Below are 25000 nucleotides of genomic sequence, written 5' to 3' on the forward strand. Positions count from 1 at the left end.
GACAAAAGATATTTAAAAAAAAAAAAAAAAAAAAAAAAAAAAAACTAACTGATGGATTCGCTAGATCATTATGAAGATAATGATAACAAAAAAGGTTAATCTTCTTCCATTTTTTTTTTGTTTTAGAAATATTTTATTTTTCAGTGTAGAATAACAATTATATTGCATACCATGATATAATATTCTTATATCTTACAGATAGTATATTCATATGAATCCAACAATATTCCTCAATCACATATAAATGCTCGACAAAATAATTACACAACCAACAGCACAAATGTTAATTTCATCAACATAATACTTATTTTTTTGGTAAATTAGTTTGTGGCATATGCACTAATATTGACTAAATTACAGGCAGTTAAATACCTCTTCGAATATATTTATTCGCACCATGGTAGAGCAGCAAAAATCGAATCGGACAAAGAACACAACTAGCGTATTGAAGTGTTCTTTTCTTATTGAAGTTTTTTGTCAGACCTCGACCTATATTAATCTAAAACATATTACATAATATATCCATTTAAACATTCTAATTTACATGCGTTCATTCCTTTGATTTTCTCCACCCCAATTTCATTTCCTGTAACGTGCAACGCACGTACCCGTTTACTAGTGGGCATATAGTCTGAAGACCAAGGATGAAGTGTTTGACGTATTCAAGATTTTCCATAGCATGGTGGAAAGAGAGATAGGGAAGCTTTTGAAGTGTATTCGCTCAAATAATGGGGGTGAGTATATTGGGCCGTTTGAAGAGTATTGCAAGAGTCATGGGATTCGTCATGTGCAGACCGTTCCTAAGACACCGCAACACAATGGTATAGCCGAGAGGATGAATCGTACCATTGTAGAGAGGATGAGATGCATGTTGTCTCATTCTAAGTTACTTAGAAGTTATTGGGTAGAAGGAATGCGCACAGCCGTGCATGTGATAAACATATCGCCTTCAAAGCCTCTGAATAGTGATTATCCAGAGAGAGTATGGTTAGGTAGAGATGTTGATTATGGATACTTGAGGTTATTTGGGTGCAGGGCATTTGTTCATATTCCAAAGGATGAGAGATCCAATGTTGTGTTCTTAGAAGACCAAACCATAGTAGACTTTGAGGATAGTGAGAAGCTAGAAGCTTTCACTAATGATCTTGTTGATTCAGAACCAGAAGTTCCTACTGTGGAACATGCAGAAGGCATTGAGAATACAGAGAACCATAGGTTTGAAGCTCATGATGATGATCCTATTGCTCATGATGGGATATAACTTATTAATATAGAAGATGCAGATGAAATGCATGAACCACCACCTGAGCAACCAGAAGTGCATCCTCCTGAGGCACAAGAAGATGGGGCAAGGAGGTCTGAGATAGAGAGACAAGCTTCAACCAAGTATCCACCACATACGTATATTTTACTATCTGATGGTGGAGAACCTATATACTATCAAGAGGCTCTTGAAGGTACAGATAAAGAGAAGTGGTTAAATGTCATGCATGATGAGATGGATTTTTGCATAAGAATCACACTTATGACTTAGTTGAGCAACCAAAATGAAGAAAAGTTATCAAGAACAAGTGGATCTTCAAAATCAATCATGAGGAGAATAATCCACAACCAAGGCACAAAGCTCGCCTTGTTGTGAAGAGATTCGGTCAAAGGAAAAGTATTGACTTTGATGAAATTTTCTCTCATGTAGTTAAGATGACTTCTATCAAGTTGGTATTGGGTCTGATTGCAAGTATGAACCTAGAGGTTGAGCAACTACATGTCAAGACAGTTTTTCTTCATGGAAATCTTGAAGAAGATGTCTACATGGACCGGCCAGAGGGGTTTGAGAGTCAAAGGCAATGAGCACCTAGTATGCAAGCTGATAAAGAGTTTGTATGGGTTGAAGCAGGCACTGAGACAGTGGTACACAATGTTTGATTCCTTTATGGTGAAGCATGGCTACATAAAGTCCGCTTCCGATCATTATGTATTTGTTCAGAAATTTCCAGATGAGGATTTCATAGTGCTTTTGTTGTATGTGGATGATATGTTGATAGTTGGCCAGAACATCAATAAGATATCCAAGCTAAAGAAAGACTTGAGTAAGTCCTTTGAGATTAAGGATTTGGGTCAAGCAAAGTAGATACTTAGTATGAAGATCACTCGTGACAGAAAGAGTAGGAAGTTGTGGCTTTTTCAAGAAAGCTACATTGAGAAGGTGTTGAAGAGATTCAACATGGATCAAGCGAAGCCAGTCAGTTGTCCGCATGGTGACCAATTTTACATGACCAAAGATATGTGTCCAAAGGGTGAGCATGAGCAGAGTCAAATGGAAAAGATTCTTTATGCATCCGCAGTGGGCAGTTTGATGTATGCAATGATGTGTACAAGACCGAATATTGCTTTCACCGTGGGTGTTATAAGCCGTTTTCTGTCAAATCCGGGTAAGGAGCATTGGGAAGGTGTTAAGTGGATATTGAGATATCTCAATGGCACTTCCAAAGCGTGTTTGTATTTTGGTGGAAGTAAGACCTTGCTTGAAGGCTACACTGATGCAAACATGGCAGGTGATGTTGACTCGATGAAGTCCACCTCCGGTTATCCGTTTACTTTTGCAGGGGGAGCAGTTTCTTGGCATTCTAAGTTGCAAAACTGTGTTGCCCTCTCCACTACAGAAGCCGAGTATATTGCAGCCACTGAGTGTTGCAAAGAGATGTTATGGATGAAAAGATTCTTCAATGAACTAGGGCTAAAGCAGAAACAGTTTGTAGTTCTATGTGACATTCAGAGCAACATCCATTTGAACAAGAATCCAAATTTTCATTCTAGATCCAAGCACATACATGTGTGTTATCATTGGATTAGAGAAGTTCTCAAAGACAAGCATTTGTGTATTGAGAAGATCCATACCGACAAGAACGGGTCGAATATAATGACCAAAGTCTTATCGAAAGATAAGTTTGATATTTGTTGTGTCACCGCCAGAATGGTAGCACACTCCTCCTGTTGATTTGTGAATACATGGAGGTATCCCCCCCCTCACTGTTCAGGAAAGGGAGATTGTTGGAGTTATCATTCACATGAGGATGAGGAAAAGGAAAGAAACTGGTATTGTTCGTGTGAATAAGTCGGAGCTCGCGCGTTCTGGATTTAGCGTTGCCCAAGGGCGCCGCGTCCTTGCTGTGAAAAAGAAGATAGTTTTTTTAGCCTCTCATGAAACATGTCTACTGGAAGTTTGGATGGAAAAATAAGAGGGCACACGCACTCGAATTGGCTTTGCCGAGAGCGCGGACGTGCTCATGCCTAAACTTGTCAGTTTCTATTTTTCTACAGTAACCACAAAATTGCAGTTTACTATAAAAATAGAAGTTAGATTTTGGAAAATCAAGTCTTGAATAGAAACCCAATTCTGAGAGCAATCAAAATTGAGAGAAAACCCTTGCAAAGAGAAAAACTTATAAGGAGAGAGGAGTAATCTAGTAAAGTTGAGAGACTTGAGAAAAGTGATTGTAATTTTCCTTCACATACTTATAAAAGGATTAGCTCTTGTAGAAATAGACATCATTGGCCGAACCATGGTACATCTTTGTATTGTGGTATTTTTTACTTGCTTTATATTTCTATTGCTTGTTTGTGATAGTTATATCCATAGATTAGGATTGTAGTTGTTGGTTATAGTGAAAGATTAGATTTTTGTTTAGAGTAGTAGATTGTCCAAATGCAAGCTATCTTAATTGGGATCGATTGGGGTATCGTTTTCCCCAACACTAAGGACTCGGACCCTAGTGGAAACATGGCCCCTCACTTGGTTAAACCCCACTCCCCAGGCATCATTAGCCGAACCACGGTACATCTTTGTATTGTGGTATGTTTTACTTGCTTTATATTTCTATTACTTGTTTGTGATAGTTATATCCATATATTAGGATTGTAATTGTTGGTTGTAGTGAAAGATTAGATTTTTGTTTAGAGTAGTAGATTGTCCAAATACAAACTATCTTAGTGGGGATCGATTGGTATCGTTTTCCCCAATACTAAGAACTCGAACCTAAGTGGAAACACGGCCCCTCACTTGAGGTTGAACCCACTCCCCGATGAGGTAACCCCACCCGCCGCCTCACTTCCCAGCTGAGGACATGACCAGGGGAAACACGACCCCTCACTGAGGTTGAACCCCCCCCCCCCCCTTTTCCCACTAGGGCAGGGATCGGATTGGATATAGCTATATCGCCATATCCGAATCCGAATCCGAATAGTTTCATAATATCTAAACCCAACCGAATCCGACTAACCCGATCGGATAACACTAAAAATTCAAAAAAAGCCCAAAAAATATACCCAACCCGAATAAATAAACGGATATAAAAATCGATCCGAACCCGAACTATTCGAGGTCAAGTCGGATTCGGGTCAAACCCGACCCGATTCCCTGCCCTACTTCCCACCCACCCCCACCCCTCCCTCCAACCCCACCTCCTATAGGGCCCCACCCATTTTTTGTGTTTTTTGCTTCATACTTTTTCAAATCTCTCACCGAAAATTTTATTGGTTCATGCGGATGGGTATATCTCAAGGTGGAAATGGTGTCCTTTTTCCAGGATTCATCCATCTGCTCGGTTTCTACACGTTTTTTGCCTCTTCGTTACCATCTACAAACTGCTTGTTGCCCTAAACCATTGCAATTATAAATGGGTTATAACTAGCGAGTAACCAAATTTCTGAAGATATTAAAAACTGGTTCGTAACACCCATACTTTGAGATTTCATAATTGTTAAAATTCCCCCAGCTCCAATGTTAAATTTTAACGAAATTCAAATATTCTCAACATAGTACGGACCCAATCGAATTCCTGACACAGTTCGGACAACGTTTGGTCGGACGTATTATTACAAGTTGAGCGACCTCATCTATTATAAGTACTTGTTTTTGGTGTTCAAAGTTTTACACCAAAATGTCATTCTGCAGTTTGCACCATGGTTGAGACTGATATTTTGTAGCTATCAACCTACATTTTGGGATGCCAAACCAAAAACCCAGAGCATCAAATCTTGGAGTAAAATAGAACTGCAAATTGGAATATGCGGCCTTGGGTTATCAGGTATTCAGACAACCAGTAAAGATGCACATGAAACAAATTTACAGACTTCAAGTTCCAATGTGCCTAGACACCAAACATGGTGACAACACAATTCACTACAGAAACAAAAAATATCCAGCTCCAGGAGAATCTATCTACAAGATTGTTTTGGTTATCATTTCCAGATCCTGGACAGTAAGCTAACCTGCACCTAGCTGGTCATCCCTGTACATGGCTAAAATAAATTACATTTCACAAAAATGCCCAAAGGCGTGCTAATTAAAATAGAAGCCTTTGTACATTACAAGCTTAATCCAAAACCTAAATGATACATGCACCACCTAGGGGCAAGAAAAAATGGAAAAATCATCCCCATCAACGCCCTAGACAAAAAACATTTCAAGGGGGCGAACAGAGTAGGGACAACATCCCTGTACACTTACTTCTATCCCTCTATCTCTATATCTCCCACAGCCAAGATGATACTTTTAATATACAAGGAAGAACCAAAAGGCACCGAAAGAGAGTTCTATTCAATAACTCCCTCAACTCTACCAAAACCTGCACATCGCACCTTACACCTCTCCCCATCTATTGTTAAGCCGTTTAGGAGTGTCAAGCTTCAATCTGCATGAAAACCAAAGATTACGTGTCACGTTTCATATGTTTGTACAAATCAAAGAAATAACAAAATCCTACCAAACAAAACATACATATCCCAAAGATAAGTAAATTCCCAAGGACAATATCACCTGACCATGAAAAATAAGCAGATAAATCAGAACTCCAGATTACCTGTACACAGCGTCACACCGGTGTGGCGACGCAAACCTGAATGGACTCAATACTCAGTGAACTGACCAAACACTGGTGTTTAACCTGGTCCAGAGTTGGTGGGCCTCACACATAGACCACCTTGCTCGACTTGAGAATTTTGTGGTGAATGCTGCTGAGGTGGTTGTTGTGGCTGTGCCTGCGATTGCAATTGCGGTTGCTGGGAAGGTGGTGGTGGATGTGCTAGTGGAGGAGATGATTGTTGGGATGATTGCAGTAGTGGTTGCTTTTGTGGCTGCCATTGTGTTTGTACATTCTGATTATGAATCGGAATGCCACCTGAGAACTGCCTTTGGCTTATTCCCTGGTTATGCAAAGTGATTGGCTCATCCCCCGATGAACTTGGCAAAGATGGGTTTCCAATAGAAGCCAATTGACTAGCTGCATTTGGTGTACTTGCATCATAAAATGGCTCCTGTGCTTTCCACTGTGGAGGAGTGCTTGAAGAAGTGACGGGCACAACACTAGTAGAATCAGTGCTCGTCGACATGTGAAAAGTGTCATTAACAGGCAGCTGGTTAACCTGATCAATGGAGGAATCAGAGCTCGCTTGACGATTCTGCGGAAGCAGTCTATGAATAGTCTGTTGTGATTGACTGGCCTGTCTATGCAGTGATTGCTGCTGGTGGGGAGGCATAGCTAATGGAAGAACTGGTTGTTGGGCATTGCCAGAAGAAACTGGATGTACCTGGCCTTGATTGCTATTATCCGTGGAAGACGGCATTTGCAGGACTTGCTTTGAAGATGACGGAGGTGAACGCAAAAACAGCTTTTGTTGTGATGAGCTTGAGGGTTGAGGAACCAATGGTTTACTCGTCTGAACAGCAGTTGAGCCTGAACCAGAAAACAAACTCTGACCTTGCAACAGATGCATGACTTGCTCACCTTTCTCAGCAACTTGATTTCCAGCAGCCATAGTGAGACCATTCACATGGGAGGCATCCAACGAGATGTTTTGATGCATCACCATGTTCCCCTGCCCATTCCCTTCACTAGCTTAGTCTGCTGTTGAGGCTGTGACTGTTGCCGCTGTTGTGGATGGTGCCTCCCAGGATGCTGTTGTTGTTGTTGCTGCTGCCGCTGCTTCAAGATTTGATTTGGCAAGTTACCACTGACGGCTTGGGGGTTTCGAACCAGCCCATGAGCTGCCATCTGAAGTTGTTTCTGTTGGGATTGCGAAGATACTGGATTCATTGGAGAAGAAGATGTTAACGGGTGGTGAACATTTGGAGGGGGCACCGATACTGGCTGAGATGATGCCTGCTGAATTTGGGAACTATTTTGCAACGAAGAGGATACAGGATGCTGCGACTGTGGTTGCACATGTGTCATTGTAGTATTGGAAGAAGCAAACTGGTGCTGCTGCTGCTGATTATGTTGATGCACGGCCCTCTGATGAAGCTGCCTCTCCTTAGCAATACGAAGCAAGTAAGCCTGCTGTTGAGGGGTCGCAGTATGATTGCTTCCTTGGAGATGAGAATGGTGATTGTTGCTGAGCACATGAGGCTGTTGGGTAGCAATCTGATGTTGCTGCGGATGTTGTACTGGAAATGTTTGAGAGGGCGGAGATACAGTCTGACTAGTGTAACCTGAGCTTAGTCCATTAAATGGGGGAATGCCTTGGCTGTTCCCTTGAGTGACTTGCATCTGAAGCTCCTGCATCATCAGTTGCCGCTGCTCGTCTGGTGCCTAAACAGACATAAAGTCACAAAAATCAGGAAGGTGAATCGATGGTGCCGTCAAAGAATAAACTCTACTCAATATACACAAAAAACAGGAAGGTGAATTGGAAGGCCAGCTATGAAATAGATGATAACTAAGCATATTCTTAGTTTGTCAGATAATCAAATATCAAACTCTTGATAAAAAAATCTAGGTCCACGGAGCAACGCACTACTGAATGTGTACTCCTATGAGCACGTCCTTATAAAGTTTCTAATCTTATTTATTACACTTGCTTGAGACAGGTTGCCCCTCCTATTTATTGGATTTGCTTGTAATAATTCATCTTGACATACTAGCCAAACGAGTAGGTAAAGCCGACAAAGACTGCAGAAGGAAAAAAATTGCTCATCCAAAACACTCCTCAATAAGTGAAAGCATACAATAGGATAATATTCTTAGGTCAGAAAGTGACAGTTAATGAGCACCTTCAGGCAGATAAGGGGCAAACGCAATGTCCTATGCATGAGTAGGTAAAGTCGTGAAAAATCTGACAATTACGGGTGGGGATAGAGAAAATAATATGAATATATAAAACGAGTTTACACAGCAAGGAATCCAAGGATACCAGACTGCACTGGAAAATTCAAATGTCCATGCCTGATTTTATTTTAAAAATGGGTTAACTAGTATTACCCCCCCCACTAGATGAGCCAATTAATTTCCCCAGGATGGGAAATTAGGGTCCCCCTAAATACACACAAAAAAAAAGTCAAAGTGGGTTGAAAATTTTTTGTGTGTCCATGCCTCTAGTGATTTTGGCTTTTTCAAAAAAATTTAATTAGGTTAAAGTAAATAAATAAAACCAGAACTAATTAACTGACACAGCTTTTGCCTCTAACATGATTTAGAAATACCAACAGATTCAACAAACCTTCAAATATCTCGCCCCTTTCAGATAATAACATTAGAACTTACGATTGGAGTACTGGACATAAAGACCTCACCCGCATTTCTAAACAGATTTTTGAAGGGAAATAAAATAAAATAACTCACTCGCATCATATTCATATGCAAAGCCTCACGGGTTCTCATCATCGAGTTTCCCTGTCCAGAAACAGCTCCGTTGTGCATATTTACAGGGTTTGGTATCCCTACACCACTGGAGGAAAGCATAGTTCCAGATGAGACCATATTCAACATAGCTGGTGAGCCAATCCCCTGAAATCCAGGCCGAGGCATCGTCATTCCTCTTATCCCAGTCATCATACCCATACTATTCGCACCAGGCAGCATGCGAACGCCACGATCAGAGGGTAAAGACCCAGGAGTAGCCACGCCGGAAAGTTGAATGTTTTTACTAGGAAGCATTTGATTGTATGGTTGCATCTTTTGGTTTTCATTATTCGATACCGACGCTGGTCGCGGCACACCATATCTTTGACCATCCCTTAGATATGATAAACAACTAGAGGTAAGCATGAATGAACAAAATTAAGGGTGGCAAAGAAATTCAATAGCTATCTAACATACCTGGCCGAGGTGTTGAATGCAGAAGATGGTGATGGCAAACTATTGTCATGGACAATGGCAGCAGATCCTTGTAGCATGGAGTTTGCACCAGAAGTAGGATGTACTGGTGGAGTAGGACCCTGGTTTGAGATGGGCAATCCACTAGAATGAGAACCTTGATATGCAAGAGGAGCAAGGTCTGAACTTGATGTAGTTGTGTCACATAGATCAAGAGGCCTTCATTAAATCAAATAAAATACTCAATATGGATACATATAAGATAGTCCAAAGAGACTTCAATCAACATACAAAACAATACCCCCAGGAGATTTAGTAAATATTGATAAAAGATAAATGAATACACAAATTCTAGCGTCTTGATTCCAAATTCTAGGAGTACACAAACACAAGGACTTACGTTAAAATTCCTCCGCTCAAGTTATTTGGGGAGACTTGGGAAAGAGCAGCAATATGAGAATTGTGAACTGGTACAAGTTTTGTCCCCTGTTTATCACTCTTCAGAAGAAACGAAAGGGAACAAAACAAAACAAAAAATAAGTAAATAGATAAATCAATAATTTAATGAAACCATGGCTAGCATGTTAAGATGAAGAATAAACATCCAACAACACATTAGGATGTCTAAACCATGTTGACTTGCAAAACAATTTGTACAGCCTAGATCAGCATGACACGAACACCATGCATTGAGGAAAAATGGAAGATATCAACATGCAAACAAGTGGTAGCACCTGAAGGCATTTACAAGAGAATCCATAATTGTGTTCTACCAAGAAGTAACTCTCATGCCAATTCTAAAAAGGAGTGGAAACGACACCGACACCAAAGATAATCATGTGGTGGTATGAAAAGAATTTGCCAGAGGTTTCTTGGACTAAAGTACAAAACTAGCACCATTTCCAACAGAAGTTTCTAGCACTAAAATACAAAACTAATACATTTATCAAGTTACATTGCCACATTGGAGGGCAATTTTGACACTAATCCAGCTGAACTAGCTAAAGATTTTAGCAGCCTGCATTGGAGAAGCTCTAAGCTAACCAATCAATCTCTGTGGTCAACTCTCCAAACAACATATTTAAGTTAAGTAAATAGTGTAACCTGAAAATAGAGGCATGCTAGGTATACACACTTTGATAAACATATGATAGTACAGGGTTAGAACCAATATTTATAAACAAACCTGAGTCCGGCGAGGATGTTGTTTCTGCACACTCATAATGATCTTTTCAAAATGAGACTTCAGAGTATCCTCTTCCATTGGTCCTTGCAAACGTTGAAACAATTGTCTGGCACTGCCCTGATGAGTGGCATGGTATCCAAAAAATAAGATTAGTGCCAAGTGCCAAGTGCCAAGTGCCAAGTGCCAATAAAAAATATGGAATCTATTGCTCCAAATCCAAAACACAATTCAAATTTCGCAACAGTTTCAAACATTCATACCTTTGGAATGCCCGGTAAAGTGGACGTATAAGGTTGGGAAGACCCTGAATCTTCCGCACTATCAGCCCCATCACCAGCGTTCCTATCCATTAAAATTTTGTGGCGTTCTTTGCATTCTTTAGGGTTTCTATATATACACTGTAAGAGTCAGACAGGAAAATCAAATTAGTTTTTGTCATTCTTCACGAAGAGAAGAAATTAGAAGAATTTTGGAAAGTTTAATAACAATGTCTTCGAACAGATATAAGAAAAGTGAGGTAGATAATAAGGATTTGGAATAAGAAATATGAAATCCAAACTCAGTATACCTTGAATTGCAGAGTACTACTGATGGCATCACTGACAAGCTCCCAGTTTGGACCCATATCATGTACAAGGACAACAAGTGCCTGAGAAAATAAATTTAGGACTTCCTTTCACACAGCACAACAAGCCAAAAAGGTAATTAAAGTGAAAGAAACAATCACCTGATCTTCAAACAGAGACCAGGGACTTCCAGACCCCGACTGCCCAGCAGGTGTCTGCTACAAATTTACGCACCCAAGTTATAATATATAATTAACAAAAAAATGCTAAAACTAATGAATCGGATGGAAGTCCATTACTATCTCAGTCAAATAAAAATGGCAGCAAAATCTAGCTGGTTGCACATTTTTACAGATCAGAGGATTGTTTTTTTTTTTTTTTTTTGATGGGGGCTCTGAATTCAAAACCAAGTAGCCTAAAGCTCAATTCCACAATGCATAATAAAATAATACACCAGCCCAATGCCATTAAAACTTCTTAGGGAAATAGCCTATTAAACTATTAGAAGGCCTGGAAAAGTTAGGTGGTACATGATTGTTCCAATGAGAATAAAAGACCCATGTCAGATATATCATGTCAAGAATGATTGTGGTATGGAATGACTTTTCATTCAATTTTCCACATGAACATGTTAACAAACCAAGGTAAAAAGTTTGGAAGAGATGATAAATTTTAATTAAGTTTCTAGACTGAGGGATGATTACCACTTTTCATTATACATTTTCTGCATATCCAACATTGCAACATCATTTCCAATCCGTAACAGCAAAGCAAAATTAAGAAACATGACTCCAATAAGATGCAAAGACAGCTTGAACATGTTTCCACAGCAGCTCCCAAAAAAATAGTAACAATAAATCCATTTGTTGGTTACTCACATCTCTACAGTACTTGTTTAGTGAGAATCCAAGATCTTAATCAAGACAATGTGGAACCACATTAAGATTGCTCTACTTGATTAGGCACCCTGACTATGTGTTAACTATATTATACAATTGTCATATTCATCTATGACCAACTTGCCATTCCACACCATCCAAATGTAATTTAAGGGCTTCATGGGCCAGATGCCCACATATAACTCGCTATACATTTAGTGGTAATTAAGTTGATCCCAAAGAGGAAATACACAAGATTACAAGAACGCAGTGCATATCAAACATAACAGAACAATGCCCACTTAATTGGGATTCCAAGACCAAAACCCTGTAGAATCCTCCGCTGAAGGTGTTGCCCTATAGGCTTTTCCTTTTTTTCCAATTTATTGAGTAAACTAAAGATGACTACTTCGCTCCCAAAAATAATTATCTATATATACAAACAGGTATACAGCATCACCAAGGTATATTCACGGCGGAAATATACTACAATGATTTTTATGTAACACTGGATCATATCCTAACAGTTCCCAATACCATTTCCACCATCTTTTCAATATATAGTCGTCCAATTTTTACAGTAAGTACCTCCACGAGTCTCTAGGTTTCTCTTTCTACTTTGCTCGTAATATAATCCCCTTACTGAACAGAAAAGGTGAGAACAAAAAAATAACAATAGTACAAAACCAGTCTATCCAGTAACAAGGTCTTACCTTCAGTGCTTTAATCTTCCTGCCACGATCCCGGCCAGTGATCATTTTCATAAACTTATTTGGATTGGACATATTGCTCATTTGGGAAGCCACTGGAGAAGGAACTGTCCCAGCTACTGGAGTAATGCTTTCAGAAGTATCTTGTAATTGCTTCAAGATCTTAGGCCTCTTTGTAGCATGTTGACCAAAGACACCTTTAGAGACATCATTAATCATTTCAGTAGTGAATAACTATGCAATGCTTACGTTGATTAAACTGCTTAAATCATTTACAGAAAGAGAAAAACAAAAAAAAGTACCACTGTTTCCGTTGGATTCGAAAACATGACTGCCCAATCTCTTTTTTGAATAATCCCTCTGCATTTCAAAGACAGACCATCAAAATGTGGTGGATCATGGAAAAAAAGCACAACCTTCACACACAGGAAGTTAGTAAAGATTTCACAACAATGATCATCGCATCCAATAAGTATGACACAATTTTTAAAAAAAAATCAGAAACTGGTTATATTATCTAAAAATGTCCTACATTGTCCATATTGTCTGCAAAATTTTACAGCATTCGCATGACCGGTGCACTTAAATACAACTAACTCCCATGATGATCCATTTCTGGTAAATACTAAAGCTTTTTACCTCTAACTAAAAACATCAAAAGCTCTCAATTACATCAAACACCATTCAGTTAAATCTCTCAGAATCTAGGATGAAGTTAATGTCCTCAAAGATTGTGGATTTAGGATCAAAACAATGTGATTGCATCGTTAAATGACTAACACTTAACAGATATGCGGCGTCAATCCTATTAATAATTTTCATACTGTTTGATTATTTCAAGGTTCAAACAAGCTGAACGAAATCTTCGAAGAGAATTTAAAGTACAGTTTCATTTAAAACACAAGCACCTTCTTTCCATACAATTATTAACTGCCTGGAAGTTCAAAACCCAATGTTTTACTAAAAATCATCTAATTTAATGAGAACAGTCAGCCATACTTAACAAGGATTAAACCGCTATTAAATACTTTCAACTCTTTCCCCACACCCCACAAATAATTGAATAAACAATGACAAATGTAATATAAAAGAAGCCCTAGAATATTAAAGCAAAAGTTTATTGCTAGACAAAGATCCTTCAATAACACAAAATCTTTATGATATCTTTACAACCTCTTGTATGAAAATATTGTTAAAAGGTTGGCTATACAGATATTCCAAAAGATAATCTACTAAGAAATTTCAAGCAATCTACAGCAATTAGGGAAAAAATAAGAGGTTCAAACTTGTATTATACGTGACTGAATAAATGGCAGAGCCTACAGAGTTTTTTTTTTAATATTTTTTAGATAAAAGTAGTAACAATGGAACGCGCTGCTTAAAATCCTAATAAAGATTTGCTATAAATAAGTTTCTATAAATGCCGTCAAATGTGAGGTTAACAACATAATGCTTTAGAAATACACTATTTAGATATTATCTGACTCTTGAGTAGTATCACACAAGCACCCGCCTAATACAATGGAACTATTAATCCTCCTTTCAAGTATCCCATACCCCCTAGTGCTTTGGTGCCTAGTTTAACCTCCAGTTGTGTACCTTTCAATATTTTTGATTTAACAGTGTAAGATTTTGGAAGTTTAAACAGGTCTTCATAGAGATGACTCAAATTGTCAAGTGACATAAATGCCAAGTGATTTATTATACTAACCGACAATTTTACTATCTTCGATGTTACAAACTACTGCAAGTCAATCTACTAGTCTATACAAATAAATCTCAACATTCATAGTCACTTCACAATATCTTCGCAACTCAATCTATAACAGTAGAACATAAACGTCAGCATTCAAGATAATTTAGCAATATATCTGAATCACATAAACAAGTGGTTGACGGTGAATAAGCTAATCACATTACACTCACCTCAAATGGCGTTCTTCCTAAGACATTTTGATGTGCCTACTGCACAACTTGTAACTTCTGTCACAAGCCTAGATGCTTTTAGTATCTCAACGTGCCTCAGGCATGTGTTTACCTACTTCCAACAAATGTTGTCGTGACTCAGGTTGTTTACCTTTGGGATGGCATGTGCCTAACAAGTCTTAGCAAATTTGACACCAATCTTACTTTAAAAAATCTCATCCAAATCCCTTCACTTTTATCAAAGTTATGGTATTTGATCATTTGGAAAACCAAAAAGAACCACAGCCACAATCTTGGAAACATGTCCACCATATATACCCTCCAGTCATGCGCCTATTTGTCAATTTACATACTTTCTATTCACGCTTCATTTCATTGATCAGAACAGTGAATCGCAAGCCTATCCAATAAGAACTTCATGGCTTGAAAGTGTACCTGGCAGCCATACCGTATACTTTCTCGCCATACCAATCCAACATAATATGCAGACATAGACTCATACACAAACACACTTGACACTTTCTTTCTTTTTTAGATCAGTAGGCAGAGATAGTAGGCTGAGCATTTACTCATTACTTTCTTACCTTCGAAACACGTTCCCATTCCAAAATAGCAATATACCTTCCATTAGAATTATTCTACTAACAAATGGAAATGCAATAAATTCCATTCATTAAGCAGAGCTGCACACACATTTCCTCGTATTTTAAAATAAAAGGAAGAATCTATTTATAAGGAAATAGAATTAAAGTCATCATAACACACTGTTCCCAAAATGTTGAAATCAATAACAAAGGCCTGGCCAGTTGGTCATCCTTGCAATGGTTGCATTTCTCATGCTTTCTGTTAACACATGTATTAAATTTTACAAGCCCTCTCCTAACCCAAACCATGTTTAGTGCGGCATGAAACATTATTTGTAGTAGTTAAGTTAAGGTCAAGGACAACCTTCAATAAGAGATCAACCAATTCAGTAGGTGTCTTTAAAGGTTTCCAATAGCATCATTATGTAAATATTATGAGTCTCGGGTAAAGTAATAGTAATGAACTCCACAATCCTATTTGTCTGAAATAACTCCAAAAATAACCAGCAGACACAATCCAGGAAATTTGAGGAAAACAATTTAACAATATCCACCTAAAGACGTGGATATGTATATTCTTTCCAAAAACATTCTTTACTCATCTCAGGTGGATATTGTTCAAATCACGCAAATACATAAAAGCTGCCACCGGAACCAAAAAGAATACCACTATACTAAGGGTTCCCTTTATTAATGGCAAATATTGACATAAAGATTATGTAAGCTTTAAAAATGAGCATTTAGAAAATAGAAAGTTGAACCAAAAGCGGTGTAGAAAGATTATACACCCTATGAAGAGTTCCTCTTTTATAATAACATGATAATTATCTGGTATAATAGGAAGAAAGGTACATATCCATTTCATTAAACTTTGTTGGTTTAAAAAAAATGTACTAGAGACACACTGACCAGAGACACGAATATTGCATGGAAAATCATCCTAACACGTTTTATATTTAAACGGCAATAAATGTTTCGAATAAATTATGACAAACTATAAAAAAAAAATAACCATCCGCTAAAGTGATTGCTTTTAGGCACTGTAATTCCCCAAGTAAAAATAAATATGCTGGATTTTTCTAATACTGAGCTTTATGGGCCATTACAACTCTTTTTATGTTAAATAAGCCTATTATTTACCAGTCCCTCTTTTAAACTAGAAAGTAGAGGTTACACCAATTATCTTTCTAGCATTCTGACTTCAATAAAGGCAGAACCAAAAAGGTACTTTAGGGGAATTTCCAAATACATATCACGTAGTTTGGAGCTAACCAAGACATGAGCCAATAGCAAGACTACACATTGTGCAAATGCTCAAAATGAAAAAAAGGACAAGGGAAACCATAAAAGAAAACAATCTTAAGAAGATGATAAACAGCATAAATTACACAAATGAAAGATATGAACCTTCTAAAACACAGTTACTAAAAAAAATTAAACCAAAAAAAAAAAAAAAAACAGAAACTTATTATCAATAAAAAAAAAAAAAAAAGTCAGCTGATTGATGGACTGTTGGAGAAAAAATATGCATCGGAGATCAAAAAACCTTATTTCAATAAAAAGAATCAAGTTCACCTGTTCATTTTCAACCATGGAATCAAGCTGCCATCTGTGCTCATATGGAGGACCCTGCAACAAAAGAGGATTCAGGTAACTTGAAGAGTGACATTATGGAAAATGAACAGAGGAAATGACCATACTTTTCCAATAACATATCCCCCATTCTCTGTTGAGTTCAACGAGTTCTTGTGAAGTAAATGCTTAGCCTTTTTCTTCTTTCTAGGTTTCATTGATACCTCTGTACAATCAAATGGTAATTGCTCTCCATAGTCTCCAGTCGATTCAACCTCCAGAGTTTTCCGGATGTGAGATCCCCCATGAACAATACTCTGGTCATCCTGATAAGAACTGGTATCTCCACTGGAAGCATCAGCTTTACATGGAATTTGTACACCACCAGCAACTCCAGCACTTACAACACGCTGCCGTGAAGCAGTACGCACACGCTTGATTGGAATCGAACCAACATTTAGGTTGTTGGGAGGCCTTTTGCCCAAAATCAAAGAATTTTGGGTCCCTACTTTGTTTTCTACAAACTGCCCATATGGCAAATCAGCTCCAACATCATACGACCTTGTGTAGGACTTCTGTAAGTTTTTCCTTTTCTTCTGAGCAGATTTTGACAACTTACTAGCTTCAAAACCTCCAGGAAAATAATAAGCACCAGCTTCTCCTTCATCCTCTTCATACAGATTGTCTCGAGTTCCAAGCTCTGAAAACCATAACCATGATATTAAACATGAGCGACTCAAACAGTTGGGAGGGGGGGGATTACAGATGGAGTATTACCTTCTGAAGCACCATATATAGATGTCTCAACTTCCTCAGTATGTGTGCTCCCGCCAGTTTTCTGAGAGTCATGCCATTAGGATGAGTAAGGTAGAGCAGAAAGAGAAGCAAGAACAAGTTAATAAAGACACCTCTATGCTGGAATGATTATTCACATAAATATGGTCATAGAATTTTAATGACTACTCATTTATCTAATTGATACGAATACCAAAATATATTTCTGTTATATTACAGAATGCAAGACCAAAATAATTCAATTGAATAACTTCTGATTCAATTACATAAGTAGATATACTTTATGAGGCAAAGATCCCACCTCCCCCTACACCACCACACACACACACACCTGATAAACCTATGAAGCGCAAGAATTAATGGACAGTTGCCAATTCTAACCAATTCTTTTCGTAGGCACTAAACAGTCATCCACTCATGAGTCATGACGTCGTAAATATGCACAAATAATCGGTATGATACAGATGAAATCCCAAGCTAAAAGTCACTTCCTGATACACTTCTTTTGTTTAAATTTCTCGATCCATAGTAGATGAGGACAAAATGTGGGAGAAAGTGTGCAACAGAGATATTTTATAGGCAAATAACAATCACAATGTAAGAAACATATTCATGCTCACAGGATTATTACCTCGTATTGGGACCAATAGTTCTCCACAGATTTTCTGTATGCTTCCATTGCACCAGGGGGTGCAGTATAGAAGAGAATTTCCTGCCCAAAAGAAAAAGTCAATTGATTAAGAGAATGAAGCAATTATGTAACAGCATGGAAAAAGTAATGAGTAAAACTTCATGCCCTAATACTGCAACGCTACAATAAAATAGTACTGAATAAGACAAAAAGGTCATCCAAAATAACACCTCTAATGTAATTTTTTAAAACAAGGAAGAAGAGCGAGAGAGAAGATCTCTATCCAATATACTATACAGTCAAGTACGTGCATAAAACGGATATTGTAGTTCTTGAAAGAAAGAATTGGTCACACACCTCTGAGAACCGATCTTCCATGAAGATGTCCACAATGCCCAAATCAGATAATCTATCAGGAGTCTTTGGTGCTTCCGCTTGAACTGCACACTTAAAAGAGCTACTGTATTTCAAAAATCTCACTGCATATTCCTGAACTGCTAGTCGGTGACATTTTACAGTATTTTGTTCCTCCATGTGTCTGCTCGCCTCCTGCTGAGACCACCACATAGTTAAGGAAGACAAGACGTTTTGATGCAATATTTAATTAAACAATTAAACATAGACATGTGTTACTAATTACTCACACCATGATTTTTAGAAATTAACTACAACATAGAACATAAACATGCAAAAATGAGTAATAAGTAAATGTATCCCACCCAGTGTTTAATTCCAGGCTTTCAATTTATCTATAAAGCTACTCATCTTGGTTAGTAAGTTTCACGAATTGATTTACACATCAAGCAGAAATTTGAGCTTAAAAGAAAATGTGCGAAATTGGGAAGAATTCAAAATTAGCAACTGTTGGAAAATTTAATATCAAATCAAAATTATTTGCAAATTATCCCTGCATCACTAAAGAGGGTAAAGTATCGCACTCTACTTTCTCAAGAAAATTAATCTATCAATAACTTACACAAAAAACTAAAAAATAAAAGAAAGGAAAAAATGATAGTAGAAACCATCCAAGTCCTCAGCAGCTTTAAAGTAACACCTAGCATAAAAAGATTCTTCTTTACCAAATAATTGCCATATTCGGCTTCTCAACTGGTAATCACAACATGCAATATATTCCAATAAATTCAGAATTTCTTTATTAATTTAGGAAATTACATTACAGAGAGTAACATAGCAATCATCACTCTTAAGGCATTGTTGGTAAAAGAACTGACTAAGTTTACGTTCTTGTTCGATCCAAATATGAATACTTAATATTGAAGTATGGGTCTTAGTTTAAATATCTTAGTAAGCAATCTCGCAAGGTATCACAATCTATTCGGCCATTCCTACTATTCTTATCTCAACAACAACAAAAAGAGTACACTTACTGTTAGGATACATGGAAGCATGATATTTTGTTCTTTCTTTTTGGATTTTCAACGAAAGTACAGTATTTTGGAAACAACACCATTAGGGCAACCATAGAATGCCAAAAACCCTAAGTTTTTTTTTTCTTTGATCGGTGGAGTGGAGTATTATATAAGAAAAAAGTAGGTTGCGATGACCTACAAGTACAAGAAAAGTAAAGTAGGTGAAAATTCCCCCAAAAAGATAAACACCATCCACCCCCAAAAACCTTGAGACGTGACAAACTCTCCTAACAAATGCCAATTATACTTCAAACAATTATTTAATGGCATGCAATAGAGACAAGCATCAACCAGAATAACCAACTCAATAAACAAAAACTGATACACGGAAACAGCAGATCAGCAGCAGTTATTGGTGAATTGGTTAAAAAGAAATTATTACACACCACATCATTATCTCTGATCTTGTCCTCCATAACTTTGTCCCTGTCAACCTTCTGTAATCCTACCAAAGCTAACGTGCACTCCTCCAAGCCAATACTAGGATTAGTACTGAAGATTTCCTCCGCAGAGCGCCAAAATTGCATAATAGCTTTTGTCAAAGTGTGAGCAATCTGTTTCGGCCCACAACATTCATTTCGTTTACTAATCCTCAACCGTCCATTAGAAGCAGCCATATGGGATATTTGAGATGCAGCACTTGTCTTCCAGAGACGCTCCTGTCCAAAATATTAATTTTAAAAAGTTATGAGACTAAGATTCTAAGAATAACTACAATTGGAATTACAATAACAAAACAATAACAATAACAATAATAATAAACAATTTAAAAGTGCAAGAAAAGAGTAGGATTAGAAACTACATTCATATGTAATAACCAACTGACCTGCATGAAATCATTAGCTAACCAAGCCATTTCTTCAAGAACAAAGTCCCAATGTGATTTTCGTCGATATTCAGAAGGGTAATTACGCACAGACAGCTCAGCAATCCTCTTACGTTTAGCCTGTTTTCAAAAATATGTGAGACTTTTGAAGTCCAGAGGCAAAAACAAATACTCAAGATATATGTTTTTGATAAATTGGAACATAGACCGGAACAAAAAGCATCACAAATAACCTCTATACTCCTTGCTTCTTCCATGATAGAATCTTCATGCATCTTTTTGGCCAACTTAAGCTGGCTCTCCTCATAGATTTGAAGCTCTGACGCATCCAAACCCCTCCCAGACAATTTCACCTCTGGCTGATCACTATTGGTAAAACCAGTGGTGCTTGGCCGTCTAACTTGAGGACATGAGCCTGTACTTTTGACATTTGCACCATCGACCACTAAATCACATGTCTTCCCATCAGTATTTGAAACAACATGGTCATTATGGTCCAACTTATCAAGGTTACTGATAAATTTCAACTCATTTTTCATCCCAGGTCTACTCTCACCTGTTTCCTCCTCAACTTTGACAGATGAGCCACTGTTCTTAGAATTTAAAGAAACAGATTTATGACGATCATTGATTTCAGCATGAACTTCAACACCTTTGATATCACTCTTTTCTTTAACTAAACTATTGCCAGCTTTGTGAGTACTTGTTTCAACTAATGGTATCTCCTTATTGGAGTTTCGAGGAGAATCAACTCTACTTGAAGTCGGAATTTGATCAATCGATGTATTCCCATTTACTCCAAGGCCATTCTGGATAGAGGACTCTGGGTCAACAATACCCTCTACATCAAAGGCCAAGCTGTGATTTCCACCTTCTTTTAGCATATCAACTTCATTTACATTAGAACCAAACCCATTGCACTGACTGGCAGTACTTACATTCTCCACCATAGCTGAAGCTGTCAAGGGAATACGAGCAAATGAAACTCCTTCCTTTTCCCCCACATTATCAGTTGTCATGGAAGCTGTGGGTTTAGGACGTTTGTCAGCATCCACTGAAAGGCGTTGCTGATGATCCCTACCCCACAATCTTTTGGAAGCAGCAACATCTGACTCACCTTCACCAACTATTGCCGAGTCAGAAGCGGTACCATGAGACTGTCGGACATCTGATTCCCTACCCAACTGATTATCACAACCCATATTCTTGCCAACCACGTGGCCATTAGGATTTGTTGATTTTAAATTACAAACGGATTTTACAGTTTGGTCCTTCTCCACACTTGCTTCGCCAACAATGCCTTTCGTATCCCTAGATGCAGGGCGAGAACGCAAAACTGAAGAGCCATTACGGTCAGAAACTGAAGTAAAATCAGTGGAGCATCCACGAACACTATCACGGCTAGATCTTGACCTATTTCTCCGAGCATACGCTTGATTTTTCACCACAAACCGCAACATCCCCGTGTCTTCTGGCTCCTGTACATTACGATAGCCATCCATCTGGGATACTTGTTCAGATTGAGCAATGTTACTTCTACTACGAGGTTTGGAGTTTCTCTCCCCCTCGACAGTATCATTTTCACCATCAAAAAGCAAGAGGTTATCAGCAGTATTTGTGTCACGAACCAAGGCTGCTCCAGGTCTACCACTACTCTCAACAGAATCTCCACGAGGTGAGGCAGTCAACGGAAAGCTGTCCTTTGCTTCACTGTACAAGCAAAAAATACAAATAAAAATACATATTCATAATTTACTATTTAACTGCTCAGACTATATAGCTATAAACAACAATATCATACCTAGTAACAAATTGATCAGCCACTGACGTAGATTGAACACTAATTGAAGTCGCAGGCCCCAGTTTGAAATCCAACGGGTTGCCCCCCTGCAAGGCATAAACGAATTAAACCACCTGAATATAACTAAGTACATATAGTTGCTACATATGACACACAAACCAACAGCATAAGAAATCTAACCTTCTCAAGAAATTCTAACTCCCTTCTTCGTTCTTCACGAACATCATATTCTACCCTGTGACGAAAAAGCACAGACACACACTAAGTAAATTGCTTCTTCTCAGTAGATGTGCACCATATGAATGTAATCAATTACCTCAACTGTGCCTGAGCCATGTCAATGGCTGCTCGGCGTGGAGAGATTTTGCTGTCAATTCCAACTCCGCCATCAATGACTCCTCCCATGGAATCAACCTCTGCATTTACTAAGACAACAAATTCTGGACTGTTCCCATGCATTACTTTTATGGTTCAACTGCTACAAAAGCCTCCCCCAATCCATCAAATTTCTAAAACACGGAGATGAATCAGTCAAAGCCAAAGAAGCTAAATATATTTCAGAAAACAAAACCAAGCAACAACGCCAAACGAACAGAGCTACAAGTACAAACCAATGAAACCTCACAATCAAATAGTATACACATACAGTAAATACTTAAGTAATGCATGATCAACTAACAACAAATTCCAACGCTTGGATTCAATTCTCCACACCTTACATATAGTACGACACAGATAATGATCACATGCTCTCCTATTCGCTCAACTTAAGGCACAGGAGCTTTAATTTGAATATAAGAGGGAAAATGAAACATAACCCCAAATTCAAATTAAGCTTGGGCAACTCTAACTTCGGCATTAGAAGTAAGTGCATGTCAAGTAAGGACACTAGTACCTAATGCAATGCTGTATAATGAACAAAAAATGCATGCCCTACTGAATTTGCAAAATGGAGGTCAATTCAAACACTACGTCACTTCAATGATCAAACAAAGTGCCCTGATATGATGCATTAGACGTAAATAACCTTACTTGACTTCACACATTGCCACCAAATCATCTCCCTAAAAATCCCCAATTTCTCGCGCCCAAAAACCTAGGGTTAGGGTTAGGGCATCCATGTTTTATTCCAACATTGCAATTATAATTCCCAATAAAAAAAATCCACCACTTCTAGACCACAATTCAATTCGAATTGAATCCCAAATTCCCCAATTTCAAAATCTAGGGTTTCCCTGAAAATTTCAAAAAATCCCAAAATTCAATCGAAAAAATCAATCGAAAATTGAAATTAAACAAATAAAAATGAAATAAAAAACGGATCGAAGACTAAAACATCTTAAGCAATTCAACCGCATGCCGGGGTAGAGGTGCAAAAAAAAAAAAAAAAAAAAAAAAAACTCACCAAAATTTTTAAAAGGTAGTGGTGCTGTTTAAAGAAATTGTTGAGAATTGAAGCTTTGATTAATATTTAGAATAATAATAATGAGTGAATGAATGAATACGAAGAAGAAGATGATTTTTTATTTTTATTTTGTGATTCGATGCCCTAGCCCGATACAGGTAGGATTTGTTGTTGGGTTTTTTGGACCCGATTTTGTAAAGTTGTATACAGACTGGGAATATAGGCCCAATAGGATGGTCCTTGTTTCTTTTGTAGACTGGAATGGGCTTTATTGTGACTTTTATGTTGGTATCCACAGATAGAAGAGAGAGAGAGTGACTGAGTGAGTAGGAGTTTTGAGTTGAGAGTGTTGTGAGAATGAGTTGTGATTTTAAGATGATTTTGGAAACCAGTGCAACAAATGGGAACGTTCGGCTGTGATGTGATGATGATAAAATAGAATCGTAAAAGAGACCAAGTATATAAAGACAATTCAATGGTATGTACCTCGTTATAGTCCACAAATTAACATCTTATTAGCACGTAGACAGGACTCTGTCATGGAAACCAACAAAATCCTTCTGACATTGATGGTCCCAGGGTAGTTTACACTTTACAATATATATAGATATAGAAGTTTACTAAATATATTTTATAGTATAGGATCTGTTATATATACATATATAAAATAAAAAGTTCGTTCATAATAAATAATTGAAAAGTTTTCCATCCTCATATTGTTATTTCTAACACGAACAGTTTGTGCACTTGCAGTGAACACCTTTGCTAAAACTATATGTTTTCCTTGTGTAGGCTTATTATGTTTTGACCTGTGGATGGGGAAAGCTAGCTAAATGGGTACTCAAAAAAGTGGACTGTTGACGAATTTAGAGGGTTTACCGAAGAAAATATGGTGGTCTAAAGAAGTAGAAATAGGGGGTTTGGAATTATCGGAACTAGAAAGTATCAGGGGAAGATTTTTAAATGTATTTGCTACTACTTAATGTAGAGATGTTATAAATGTGATAAATGATTATCAAAACCTAGAGAAAAATAAAATAAAATAAATAAATGTGAGGACTCGAGAGTTAAGATCGATCGAGTGCTTGAGAGTATTTTGAATGGTGCCAAAGATTTTCACGGTGTAATATTTGAATGACAACATGAGACAAACACCACGTACGCGAGGGTTACTTGCTTTTGTCCACTGGAGTTGTCTATCTAAATGCTAGTAAAATTGAATGGTATGCAGATGTCATTTTTGCTCCAACATAGACTCGGACGCCAAACGTTGAGGTCATGTGAACTATGGCAGTAGACTTGAATTGAATATCACTACTACTATAAATAACCTGGCACCTTAAAAGTAATCAGCCTTTTTATACCCGCGTGCTGCCCTTACTAAATGTTGAGCAAAAAAAAAAAAACATTGGCTAACAAAGGGAGAACATTGTAATTTACTTTTTGCTTTTCATTTCTAGCCTGTGCTTTAGTCAAATTTAAGTGCATATACAGAGGGCTTTGATGTATTTCTGAAGTTATCATCAAATGTACGCCTCTTTTATGCTTCGCTCCACTCCACAGGGTTTAACGCATCTGAGCAGTGCAAATTAGACATGAGT

General features: G+C 37.8%; 1 protein-coding gene across 1 annotated transcript; it reads right to left on the reverse strand.

Moving 5' to 3' along the window:
• Positions 1–5313: 5313 nt before the first annotated feature.
• LOC147520151 (chromatin modification-related protein EAF1 B-like) lies at positions 5314–23618 on the reverse strand. Its single transcript, XM_086591638.1, is given in 24 exon segments — positions 5314–5690; positions 5859–6866; positions 6869–7586; positions 8616–9009; positions 9093–9308; positions 9490–9587; positions 10276–10392; positions 10536–10673; positions 10844–10924; positions 11003–11059; positions 12433–12626; positions 12732–12789; positions 16515–16568; positions 16640–17211; positions 17289–17349; positions 17938–18018; positions 18295–18486; positions 19754–20026; positions 20194–20313; positions 20427–21903; positions 21995–22080; positions 22175–22229; positions 22311–22503; positions 23400–23618. Coding segments are annotated over 22 exon segments (6114 nt in total). The 5' UTR covers positions 22454–22503; positions 23400–23618; the 3' UTR covers positions 5314–5690; positions 5859–5937.
• Positions 23619–25000: the final 1382 nt, after the last annotated feature.

The sequence above is a fragment of the Coptis chinensis genome, chromosome 2, assembly GCF_015680905.1.
Source record: "Coptis chinensis isolate HL-2020 chromosome 2, ASM1568090v1, whole genome shotgun sequence".
In the NCBI taxonomy this organism is placed as follows: Eukaryota; Viridiplantae; Streptophyta; class Magnoliopsida; order Ranunculales; family Ranunculaceae; genus Coptis; species Coptis chinensis.